The 13,402-nt window shown below is 37.1% G+C and overlaps 1 protein-coding gene across 3 annotated transcripts in view; it reads left to right on the top strand.

The window, feature by feature from the left end:
- PPP2R2A (protein phosphatase 2 regulatory subunit Balpha) overlaps positions 1-10,697 on the top strand; it is a 103,790-nt gene extending 93,093 nt beyond the window's left edge. For all 3 annotated transcript variants that reach the window (XM_059695944.1, XM_059695943.1, XM_059695945.1), the window contains 4 exons: positions 459-623; positions 2,194-2,363; positions 4,509-4,600; positions 9,702-10,697. In XM_059695944.1, the coding sequence (XP_059551927.1) occupies positions 459-623; positions 2,194-2,363; positions 4,509-4,600; positions 9,702-9,981 (707 nt within the window). In that variant the 3' untranslated portion in view covers positions 9,982-10,697. The remainder of the gene's footprint in view (positions 1-458; positions 624-2,193; positions 2,364-4,508; positions 4,601-9,701) is intronic.
- The last annotated feature ends 2,705 nt before the right edge of the window (positions 10,698-13,402 follow it).

Raw genomic sequence — 13,402 nt, 5'->3', positions numbered from 1 at the left:
GATCGAGCCCAAAACCAGGAATTGAACCTCGACCTCCTAGTTCATAGGTCACTGAACCATCTCTGGGTTGTTTTTAAAGCGCTTTTTTATGTTAAGTAAATCAGCTCCATCCTTTGTGGTGCAAATAGTTTTCCCTTTTTTGCTCCCCTTGAAGAGTTTTGTTCTGTTATCTTGTGTTTGGAATGTACACTAAATTTCTTAATATTTAGGAAGATAAACTTATATCAGTCCTATTCTTTATGGCTTCTGGGATTTGTATCATAGTCAGAAAAACAGACCTCTGCATTCTAAAATGATTTAAAATTTGCCTGTGTTTTCTTCTAAGAATTTTTTTTTGTAGGCATTAAAGGGATCAAATAAGGTCTGTAATGCAATTCAGAATATTTGTGCTTTGAAAAATGTAAAATTATATTTGCCCTTTTTTCTAAGTGGAAATTCCTTAATAAAATGCTATCCAGATATTGTGGATATCAAGCCTGCCAACATGGAAGAGTTAACAGAGGTGATTACAGCAGCAGAGTTCCATCCAAATAGCTGTAACACGTTTGTATACAGCAGCAGTAAAGGCACTATTCGGTTATGTGACATGAGGGCATCTGCCCTCTGTGATAGGCATTCTAAACGTAAGTTATTTTCATCTTTTAAAAAAAAATGTTAACATTTTCTGTTTGTCTAAAATCTTTAGCCTCAGACGTGGTAATCACATGTACATAGGTTTACAAGTCTTAGTTAAACCTATATGCCCAGGGCTACCTATACCCTTTGGAAAGCTGACTCTATATGAGGCATCGTAGGTTATTCTACTAGAAAAACATGGAAGGCTTTATCAGGGCATGTCTGTTGATATCCTAGTGGAGATATATGCCTAAGCAACTGTTAGGACCCAACGACCGGTGGACCAGTCACTATGATGTGCACTGATCAACAGGGGGCAGACGCTCAACTCAGCAGCTGCCCCCTGGTGGTCAGTGCAATCCCACAGCCAACCTCTTGTGGCCCCCAGCTGCCCCCCCCCCCCCCATGCCCCCCCCACCAGCCAGCCAACCTCCTGCAGTCCTTCCCCACTGCCGCTGGCCAGGCTGAAGGACCAGACTGGTGCACAAATTCGTGCACTGAGCCTCTAATGCAGTGGTTCTCAACCTTCCTAATGCCGTGACCCTTTAATGCAGTTCTTCATGTTGTGGTGACCCCCAACCGTAAAATTATTTTCGTTGCTACTTCATAACTGTAATTTTGCTACTGTTATGAATCGTAATGTAAATATCTGATATGCAGGACATATTTTCATTGTTACAAATTGAACATAATTAAAGCATAGTGATTAATCACAAAAATAATATGTAATTATACATGTTTTCCAATGGTCTTAGGCGACCCCTATGAAAGGGTCGTGTGACCCACAGGTTGGTGACCCAAAGGTTGAGAAACACTGCTCTAATGTGTATATATATTTATTCATTTTTAAAATTGATTTCAGAGGGGGGAGAAAGAGAAATATCATTGATGAGAATCCTTCAACAGCTGCCTCCTGCATGCCCCCCCACTGGGGATCAAACCCAGGGCCCTTTAGTCCGCCAGCCGACCCTCTATTCACTGAGCCAAACCAGTCAGGGCCCAGTGGATATATTTTTAATGGACTGTTACTGTTTGAGAACTTGGGGTGATGTTCTCCAACCCTATATTCAGGTAGAGCAATTCCTTTTCTTCTTTCCTATTTCGAGCTTCCTATTTCTTCTAAGAAGTGGCTTCCTTTGCTTTAAAAAGAAGTTTAAAAAGCACTGGGTTTTAAATAACAGGTTGCAGTAATTTTACCTGGCCAGTAAAAAATAAAATGCTGGTATGAATTTGAATGGTAAGAGGGTATTTTTTTGTGCTGACAACACAGGCAAAGTCAGTGAGGTATATGCAGAACCTACAAACGTGGGGCACTGAAGTCAGAAGCCCTGGGTAAGTCTGATTCTGCCAAATTAGCTATGGGCTCTGGAAGTATAAATCTCTCGCATCTTTAGTTGTAGTATTTATCTCATAAGAAACTTCTAGGGAGATTATCTTATAGCCAGAGAGTTGTCAGTTTTTATTAGGCTGCCATTTTTAGCTGCCTCTTAGGAAATTTGTGAATTGTTTCAACAAATGTTTTGTGCAAGCCAGAAGATTATACAAATTGCCCTTTTTTTCTTTTTTGCTTGTTTTTAGTGTTTGAAGAACCTGAAGATCCCAGTAATAGGTCTTTCTTTTCTGAAATCATCTCCTCTATTTCTGATGTAAAATTCAGCCATAGTGGTCGATATATGATGACTAGAGACTACTTGTCAGTCAAAATTTGGGACTTAAATATGGAAAACAGGCCTGTGGAAACATATCAGGTATTTGCAGTTTTTTCTTTCAATGGTCAGACACCCTATTTACTTTGAAGTTTTTATAGAGAAGGATTTTGTATTTTGTGTTAATCCTAACACAGTGTGTGTTCACAGTGAGGCTTTGATCCATGAGTATTATGCTTTTCCTTCTGTTAAATTTATATATATTTTTATAGGCGTTATAGTAGTTTTGCAGTTAAAGTGTGATTATGTTACTGGTTTGGTTCATTATTGATAATGGTTTTCCCTGCTTCTGTCTATATTTAAAGTGAGGAGGGAAGAGCACTCTTTTAAGGTCTCGGGGTGGGAGGGAGGATTGGGAAGAGTGGTCAGTCTTAGTAGAGTTGTCCCCGTTGAAGTATGTGCAGTAGTAGCTGAACTAGAGAGCTTAGCTTTGGCATGCCAGGTAAAAGGGACTGACATTCTACCTTTGTCTTTAGACTGAAGGAAAAGGCCTTGAAAGCCCAGCAGACACCTTTAGCAGTTGTCTGTCTCTTGTGGGATGTTAGTTCTGGATTCTCTTCTTGTCAGCCAGCCACTACCATTGATCCCTAGCCTGCTGCTCTTCTAGAAAAGAGAATGAAGATGTGTAGAGCCAAGAACAGGGAGGGCATCAGATACCTATGTTAAGTCCTAGGTCGCTAGAGTATAGAAAACACTTAAGGCTGCTTTAGGAATACAGACTTGATAAATTTGCCTTACGTTGTATATTATCAGTAAAATTAGAATGGTATTTCTCAAACTTTTTAATCCTGTTTGACAAACCTAAACCACTAAATAGTTTCCTTCATGGTATTTGAAATTTCCAAATACATGTTACATTGAAGCAAAAGTAAAGGGATACAATATTGCCACAGTTTCAAATTACATCTGTATAACTGCCAAGATTCTGATTGGTCTCCTAGTGATCCTCACCATTACTACCCCATTCCCTTTGAGAATAATTGATTTGAACCTTAACTTCATACTCATAAATTGTTTTTGAGAAACCCTGTATGTGCATTTTAAAACTTTGCTGAATTGTTATGATTTACCTAATTTTACCTGAATGTCAGTTTTCCTCCCTATGCTGAGTTAGATTAGTGATTGAGAATAGTGTCACATCATATTCAAACGTAGCATATGCAGATCGAGCTGTTGGAAGGTGGTAAATTTGGCATCTTGCTAAGCTGTGTGTTATTGAAGGGTAATTGTGATTTTACTCATTTTTCACTTTTAACCTTGACCCTACATGAATTGCAATTCCTCCAGGTTAACAAATTTTTACTTAATGTCACATACATGTGGCCTGAATCATTTCACTGTACTTAAAGTTAAGATGACTTTGTTATTTCATAAATAATAGAGAATTCTAACATTTAGAAAGTACCTACTCCTTTCTGTCATCACTAGTGGTTAAAGTTCTTTTTTTCCTACTGATCGCAAGAATTATTTGAAATTTTCCTTTGTAATTTAACAGTGTTAATTAAATGTATCATTTATCAGGATACTTTTTAAATACTAGATTCATTTATTTAGAATTATATATTTTTTAAAAGGTATATTTTCATTAGCTCTTGATATTATATAAGTAATGTCAAGTGGAACCAAATTTTTCAATGATGCATACATACAGTAACCATATAATTTATCACCAAACTGAGGGATGATCATGCTGTGCATAACATACACACTTAATTATAATGTAGGCTTTAGTTATTTATGCCCAGAAAATTATATTTTAAAAGGAAGTAAAGCACAGTATTGAGTGTTTTTAAATCAGCAATTAATAGACTGAAAGACAAGTGTTAGCATATTCAAATATTGCTATAATAGTCTTTTCTCTCTTATCGGTGTCGTTTTCAAATGTTTTCTGGTCTAAATATTTTAGTTGAGCTTATAGAGTATATGTGCCATGCCCAGAGGGTAGTTTCTCTATTGTTAAAAAGAAAATGTGTGTTCATTGAAGGGGGCTCTTATGTTTGTAAATGGATTAAATAAATGCTTTTATTGTTACTAAGGGGATCAAATTTTAATAAGATTGACAGATATATGTATGTGTCTACATATGCCTTTTTAAAAAAAATAATACTTACTAAATCAGTTTTCTAAATTTAATCAGTAAATCTTGAGGTGTAAACTAAGAATATATATATTTATGTTTTTCCCCAGGTGCATGAATACCTCAGAAGTAAACTTTGTTCTCTGTATGAAAATGACTGCATATTTGACAAATTTGAATGTTGTTGGAATGGTTCTGATAGGTAATTGATTTTAATTTGAATTTATTCAAATGTTATTTTATCTTTTAAAATAATCCACTGTATGAATATAATTTTGTTTATTCATTCACCAGTTGAAGGACATTTGGGTCATTTTCAACTTTTGGCTATTTACATGAAAGTTTTGTTTAACTATTTTTTTTAATACTTTGGGAAATGTTCCAAACACCTCTTCTTTTTTTAATATATATTTTTATTGATTTCAGGGAGAGAGAGAGAGAGAGAGAGAGAAACATCAGTGATGAGAATCATTAATCGGCTTCCTCCTGCATGCCCCTCACTGGGGATTGAGCTGGCAACCCTGGCATGTGCCCTGACCGGGAGTCGAACCATGTCCTTCTAGTTCATAGGTCAACACTCAACCACTGAGCCATGCCAACTGGACCAAATGTAATTTTATAAGAGCAGCAGTTTTCAGCCTTTTTCATCTCCTGGCACACATAAACTAATTACCAGAATTCAATGGCACACCAAAAAATATTTTTTTTGCCAATCTGATAAAAAAAATACTTATTCATTCACACCAGCTGGCTGTTGTTGTGTTGGCTGCTGTTGTTTTTTTATTTGATAGTCTAAGGCCGTGGTCGGTAAACCGTGGCTTGGGAGCCACATGCGGCTCTTTGGCTCCTTGAGTGTGGTTCTTCCACAAAATACCACGTGCGGGCGCGCACATACAGTGTGATTGAAACTTCGTGGCCCATGCGCAGAAGTTGGTATTTTGTGGAAGAGCCACGTTCAAGGGGCCAAAGAGCCGCATGTGGCTGCCGAGCCGCAGTTTGCCGACCACTGGTCTAAGGGAAAAGAGGTCAGTGACCCTGACTAAATAGTCAGGTACTGCATATTTTAAAAATTCTTGTGGCACATAGGTTGAAAATTGCTGCATTAGAGGAAAGAAATGTGCTATTTCATCACTCCTCCTAGTATGGTTGTCATGTTTACTAAAAATATGGCCAACATTTTTAGATTGACATGAATTACAAATTCTAACTTGATTTCCCCTTTCCCCCAGAGTTTCCTTGAAATAAATTTAATAATTTTGTAGCAGTACTGGCTGATAAAAATTAAACATTGTGTCACTAGTAAATGCGAAAGTATACAAAATTCTAGATATTGTAAATTGTTTAAATATCTTAAAAATTCCCCTTTTATGAGCCAGATCAATCATAAGTTTGACATGCCAGCAGTTAAAATGTTGACATTTCAATTTGGTTTGTTACTATATTAAACTTTTTAGGAATACTTAGGGCCTTGGCCAGGTAGCTCAGTTGGTTAGAGCATTGTCCCAATACACCAAGGTTGCAGGTTTGATCCTAGTCAAGGCATATACAAGAATCAACTCATTGGTGGGATAAGAAACATTTGTAATATCTTATTTAATAAAGGGGGGAAAATTAAAAAAAATATCTGTGAAAAAAAATCAACCAATGATTGTATAAACAAGTGGAATGACAAATCTGTTTTTTTCTCACTCTTTCTCTCCCTCTCTCCGTCCTCCCCCTTCCTCTTGCTCTCTTAAAAAAAAATCAGTAGAAATATTTAGACAGTAGATACTTCATGTGGAATGTTACACACCAGTGTCTCCAGATAATACATTAATATCTCATAGAAGTGATAATTGATACATATTATTTTAACCATATTACCATGAGTAATTAGGCTTTTTATAATCCACAAATATGCCTTAGATTTCTTTTCACTATGTTGTCAAAATGTACCATTATTTCCAAAGATAAACAAATCTTAATCTTTCCATTTTATTTGTCAATATTTGTTTACCATTTATTATGTTCCAGTAGAACAGAAAATAATAAAAGAAAATGTCATTTTGAGATTATTTAAATTTGCCTTCAAGGTAATTTGAAGTTCTTTATCGAACAATAGTTTTATCACAGAAGCTTGATATGATTCAGGTTTCATAGTGTTATGTGTTACAGAAGAGAATAGAACTGGGATCATTTATCTTTTTTCTGATTTTTAAAATTATTTTATCTGATTATAACATGAGGCCCACTAATTAGACTGGCCACCGTAAACCTAGAGTAGGAATAAGCAAGCTTTGCGGAATGCCACTACTAAACCTAAGGTATCAAATTGGAAAAAGGAAAGGGAAGAAGATAAGAAATTAACAAATTTCAAGAGAAGATATTGCTATAAAGAATTGGTTCACTGCCACAGCTAGTACTTCCTCGCATTGTTTACACATGTTAAACAGGTTTCGCCATTGAAAGTTATTTCCCTTCACATGTAAAAAAAAATTTTGAGCCCTACCTGGTTTGGCGCAGTGGGTAGAGCATCACCCTGTGAACTAAAGCATCCCGGGTTTGATTCCAATAAAGGGCACATGCCAGGGTTGTGGGCTCGATCCCCAGTAGAGGGCGTGCAGGAGGCAGCCAATCAGTGATTCTCTCTCGTCACTGTTGTTTCCATCTCTCCCTTGCCCTTCCTCTCTGAAATCAATAAAAAAAAATATTTTTTAAAAAATAATCTGATGAACAGAATGAACTGGTGATTATAATAGAATCAGGGGCATAGAAAGGAAGTGGACTGACTATTCTTGGGGGGTGGGAAAGGAGTGAGGGGGATGCGGGAAGAGACTGGACAAAAATCGTGCACCTATGGATGAGGACAGTGGGTGGGGAGTGAGGGAGGAGGGTGGGGTGGGAACTGGATGGAGGGGAGTTATGGGGGGAAAAAAGAGGAACATCTGTAATAATCTGAACAATGAAGATTTAATTAATCAAAAAAATTTGATAGGATCTCAAACTTAGAAAAAATTTATAAGAATAACACAGTTCTTATTTAGCCTCTACTCAGGTTCCCTCTGTTGCTGCTTGCTGTGTCAGTCTTCATGTATATTTATACATAAACACAAACACACTTATTTTGTGTGTGTGTACGTACGTGTGCACCAGTTGGGCATAAACTCCAAACATGATGCCCTGTTGCCCCTAACTTTGAGTATTTCGTGAAAGGCACTCTCCTTCATAATGACAGGGCAACAGGAAAATTCTCATTGATGCACTACTTTCATCTGATCCACAGATTCCATTAAAAATTTTCTAGTTCTCAATCATGTCCTCTCTAGCAAAAAAAGGGGGGAGGGCGGGGGGGTCACTATCAAATCCAAAAGCATATGTGACATTTGGTTGTCCTATCTCGTTAGTCTCCTTTAATCTGGAATAGTTCTTTATTCTTTTCTCATCTTTCAAAATCTTGGCATTTTTGAAAACACAGGCCAGTTATTTTACAGAAAGTCTCCTTTTTAAAAAAATTATATTATTGATTGATTTCAGAGATGAAGGGAGAGGGAGAGAGAGATAGAAACATCAATGATGAGGGAAATAATTGATTGGCTGCCTCCTTTATGCCCCCTACTGGGGATTGAGCCCACAACCCCAGCATGTGCCCTTGACCAGAATCAAACCCAGGACTCTTCATTCAGTCTGCAGGCTGATGCTCTATTCACTGAGCCAAACCAGCCAGAGCCAGAAAGCTTCTTAATTTGAGTGTTGTCTAGTGTTTCCTCGTGATTAGAGTCACAAAACATGGGGATGCCAGTTTAATTACATTCATCGTTTGAAAGAAATACCATTTTATTACCTTTAGGTACATGCACCAACATGAGTGTGATTAAAATGTTATCAGTTGTTCTTTCGGAGGGATTGACTTTTACTAAGTAGATGGCAGTCTTTTGCATTCAATAGATGACCTGTTTGGTGTATAATCCTATATAATAAATGGGTAATATCCAAATTGACCCTAACAGCAGAATGACCGGTCGCTATGACGCACACTGACCACCAGGGGGCAGATGCTCAATGCAGGAGCTGCTCCCTGGTGGTCAGTGCGCTTCCACAGCAGGGCTGCCACTGCTCAGCCAGAAGCTGGCTCATGGCTGGCCAGCGGCAGTGGCAGGAGCCTGTCCTGCCTCTGCGGTAGTGCTAAGAATGTCCGGCTAACGGCTTATGCCCGATGCCCCCAGGGAGCAGGCCTAATCTGGCAGGTAGACATCCCCAGAGGGCTCCCAGGCTGCCCGAGGGATATCTGACTGCCAGCTTAGGCACGATCCCTGGGGGGAGAGGGCCTAAGTAGGCAGGTGGACATCCCCAAGGGGTCCTGAACTGCGAGAGGGTGCAGGCCGGGCTGAGGGACACCCCCACCCCCACCCCCACCCCAAGTGCACGAATTTTCGTGCACCAGGCCTCTCGTATTTGTAATAAGAGTTGTTTCCAAGCATTACTTTAAGCAGTTTCTTGGTATCCTATAATCTTATTTACAATTATAATTTAAGTTATATGGGAAGGATGTGGTATTAATAATAGCACCAGAACCTTTGCAAATTAATGGTTTCAAACATGTGAGGTTTTGCTAACTGGAATACTTGGTAAATGTTGAGGAGCAGTGATGAATGGCAAGTAGGATTGACAGAACATGCCTTGGGCAGGGTAAGAATTTGGCACCCTTTAAACTGATACTAAAAATATTTGTCCAAAAATTTGCTTAAAATGTATTGTGTTATAAGTTAATTTTTTTTTCTGTTAATAAACATTGTATATGCTACTTTCTGAATATTCCCAGAAGCAGGTTTTCTGTAAGCATCATAAGATGTGATTATCCAAACTAGATAATGTCTTTGGGACAAATTAAATAGCTTACAACTTAAATCATAAGGAAAGCATTGGTTTCTAATGAACAGTTGTATACCATTCATTTTTCTTTTTTGGTTTTAGAACCTGTGAGTCCCCCAGTTGGTATTTCTAGAAGTTGGCTGGTCAGGTTGATCACATAAGTTGATAGTTGCAAAAATACTCAACAAAGATAATACTACTAAGAAGCTTTACATAGGATGCTTTCAGCTTTGGTGATAGTTTTGGTCTTCATGAGAAGGAGTAATTAAAAGAAAAAATTAACTAGCACTATATTTCTGGGTTGGTGTCAGCAGCCTTCACCCTAAAATTAAAATCTGCTTAAAGTAGCTGCTGTTTTCTGGTAGAGCACCAGGCTAGGTTCATCACTGAATCATTTTACTGAAAACAAACTTTGTAGGCACTTATTTGACTGAATGTTCTGTCTACTTTTACAGTGTTGTCATGACTGGATCTTACAATAATTTCTTCAGAATGTTTGACAGGAACACAAAGCGAGACATAACCCTCGAAGCATCACGAGAAAACAATAAACCTCGCACGGTTCTGAAGCCACGCAAAGTCTGTGCAAGTGGCAAGAGAAAGAAGGATGAAATAAGTGTTGACAGTCTAGACTTCAACAAGAAAATACTTCACACAGCCTGGCACCCCAAGGAAAATATCATTGCTGTAGCGACTACAAACAATCTGTATATATTTCAAGACAAAGTGAATTAGGGTTGGCATTCCTAGCAGAAGAGCCCACTTCCTGCTTAGTTGAGATAGTTGAATCTAGCATTTGTACCTAAAAAAGAGAGAGGTCCATTGTGGCGCCCCCTTCCAGTGTTTGACAATGTGCCATTCGACAACACTTTTTATAGCTACATGGAGAAAGCTCTGTGGATTCATCACTATGGTGTTCTCCATGTCTGCTAGCCATTTAGGTAAGGATAGGGCACTTTTAATTTAAATGACTTCTTGCACCATCTTGCCTAATGGACTAGATTGGACTGTGTCAACATTGATTTACTCCACTTTTTATGCCTTCCATTGTGATGATGTCAAACACAGTGAAAGCCTCAGTCATGCTTATGGGATTTAATTGTGTATCCTCATTACTGTATCATTTGTGGGGTACACCCCGCCACCCTTTTTTAAATTAAATACAGCTCATTCTTACTGTGGCTTGTAGCATTCCTCCTCTTCTGGCCTCCTGGACTCTTCCCTTCATGTCTCTTACCCTTGCCCCTCCACCCAGTCTTGGTGGTGGTATATTAAAAAAAGCAAGAACGAAAGCACACAAAATGAGTCAGTTTGGGGTCAGTGGTAAAGGGGGGTATATATTGCGAACAAATGTTTTAACAGTTGGCTGTAATCACTCCTTGCCGTGTCTGGCACTGAAAATAAGGGGAAAAAAATACTACTACTGAATAAAAGTGACAAAGAATGGTGAATCTGGTTTTCTTTTTATTTTTAATCTACCTCTTTAAGCCAGTATTTTGTGTCATAACTTTTGGGCGAAATGAAAGGAGTTTTCATTGTTGTTTTGGTATTTTTGTTAATTATTTTTAACAAGTGTTCTTTTACAAGGAATCAGAGAGGTATTGGTTCTGTATGAACATGTTTTGGATATATATTGGTATTACTAAGGACTTCACAACCTATAAATGCTATTAGAGATTTTTTTTTTACTGTGGTTATAAGGGTATTGGATCTGTTGTATCTACACTTATCTGTTAATGAAATTGTAAATAGGAACCAAATTTGTAGTTTCATTTCAAAAGACTTTTTACAGTACTTAATTTCATTTTTGCTTTACTAAATACTTAACAAGTAAAAATCTTTTTGACATTCAATCATAAAACATAACACAAAACTATCCTCAAGTGATTATCATAGATAAAATTGACACTGCACTAAATATTTTTTTTGTATCTTACTGATATCAAATCTGAATGAAATGTACTTTGTCACAGATGTTTTTTTCTCTATTTTTGGTTTTCCAAAGCTATTAATATTAAAGACAAACTTTAAAGATACAGTGTTTGAAAAGTGCTTAATGGACTCCAACAGCTGCCTCAAAAGTTTAGTAATCTGTATATTGACTACATTTCCCTAAGTGGTGATACCTTATCCAAAGATGAAGAGTACCCCTATTTTATATAGGTAGAATGTACCTTTGTCCGTCTTGCAGAAGCTTTAATGGAGAAAAAATGGACTTTATTTTTAAAAGATAAATTGAGTAGGCATTTATATTATTAAAGAATAGTATGCTTTGCTTGAGCAGTAATATAACCTTGAATCTTAGAGGACTCAGTGCTTCTATATATGTCCACTACCTATTGTTCTGTTCTCATTAATGAAAAATGATTAAGCAATTTGACCATAACTTCCTCTACACGTATACAAATATTATGTCTTGTAAGTTAACATTTTTAGCACACAGGAGGAATTTTATGTAATAAAATTACTGTATCTTTTGGACTTAACAAATTTGAATTTGTATTTAAATACATTGATTATATGTCTAATCATTCTTAAAATAATGGCACTTTTACTAATTTATTTGGGGATCTTGGGTGCATTCGTAATTTGTGTTACTGGTTCTTCACACTTGGAAGTGGGCTATTATCCTGCCACTGGTATCAAACGCTGATACTCTGTCTCTGAGCAGGCAATTTTCCAGATCTTTTTGGAAGATTGTTTCCCTAAAGTTTGGGTGTAGATCTTGGGATAAAACGTCAAACAGCTCTTGGAATTTTTTTAATTTAGCAGTAGCTATAATGATTCTCATTCATGACACTAAAGGTTAGTTTTTTTATATTTAAGGGAAACATTGCTAAAATTAAAATGCCTCTATAAAGGAATGCTATATTATAAATTATTGTAACAATATTCTTAACTCAATTTTTAATTTCTTTGGTGTAGCAAACTATAAGCCCAGCCACTCATGGTCATGGTTAATCTTTTTATTAATAAAAATTATACTTAGAATAAACTTAGTCTTGTCAACTTGCTTGTATTCTATTCTCTTGATACCTACAAACATATTCTACTTTTGTCGTAACCTTTTTAAAAAATAATATGAAAACTCATTCTGTTAATCTCCTTTGATCTTTCTTTAGTGGCTGGGCATTAGTTACGTTATAAGTCTGTATATCAATACGTTTTTATATAACTACTGGATATTAATCTTTTTTTGTGAAGCTGTTAGTCTTGGAATAAAAGAAATACATTTTTCCTTTCAAATTAAGTGAGGATTTTTCCGTTTACAGTTATTTCTAAAGAAAACTAGAAATGAAAACAATGTTTTTCATAGAAAATTATATGTGAAAGCTAAAACTGATAAAAGTATTTTTAGTGAAATATTTTTAGGGAACATTGCTTCAGTGTGCTTTTTTCTACCATTTACAGTAAATTCAAGTGGAGATAGTAATGTTCACTTTAGAAATAACAAAATCAAGTTCTCCCTCAACCCCCAAAGAAAAGATGTATGCTAGGTAATCCAGATTCAAGTCATTTTTCTTTAGTATTCGGGAACTTAAGTATGTTCAAATGGTTGATAATTTAATTGTGTATGTGTTACCATGGTTAAAAATGTTTTTTGCACGCTGCCCCTTCCCCCCGCCCCCCAAGCTTGGAAACTGACCCTACTTCATTGCGTAATTATGCATATGAAGTGAAGACATTATAAATCAATTTAGTATAACTCGAATGTTTGGTGCATTTACAGAATCATGGGGTGTTCTCAAATGCTGGAGATATTTTTTAAGTGTAATGATCAATTGAATTTTTTCTACTTATTTCATTGGATAGTGGTATTAGACTTTGTATCCTGTAAGAATTAAGAAACACCCACTTTATCAGCTTAAATAATCTATATATATGAAAGCCTAAGTGACCCTTATGACCAAACGACTGGAATGACCAGTCACTATGACACACACTGGTCACCAGGGGGCAGACACTCAATGCAGGAGCTGCCCCCTGGTGGTCAGTGTGCTCCCACAGCAGGAGCACCGCTCAGCCAGAAGCCAGGCTCATGGCTGGCATGCACAGCTGTGGAGGCGGGAGCGACAGCAGTGGTGGCAGGTGCAGTGGGGACAGGGTTAACGGGAGCAGAGCGGCGCCTGGCCCCATCCCTTCTATCCCATAAGCC

The sequence above is a fragment of the Myotis daubentonii genome, chromosome 5, assembly GCF_963259705.1.
Source record: "Myotis daubentonii chromosome 5, mMyoDau2.1, whole genome shotgun sequence".
In the NCBI taxonomy this organism is placed as follows: domain Eukaryota; kingdom Metazoa; phylum Chordata; class Mammalia; order Chiroptera; family Vespertilionidae; genus Myotis; species Myotis daubentonii.
The sequence above is the reverse complement of the archived record's forward strand: the minus strand, read 5'-3'. Positions and strand labels throughout refer to the sequence as shown.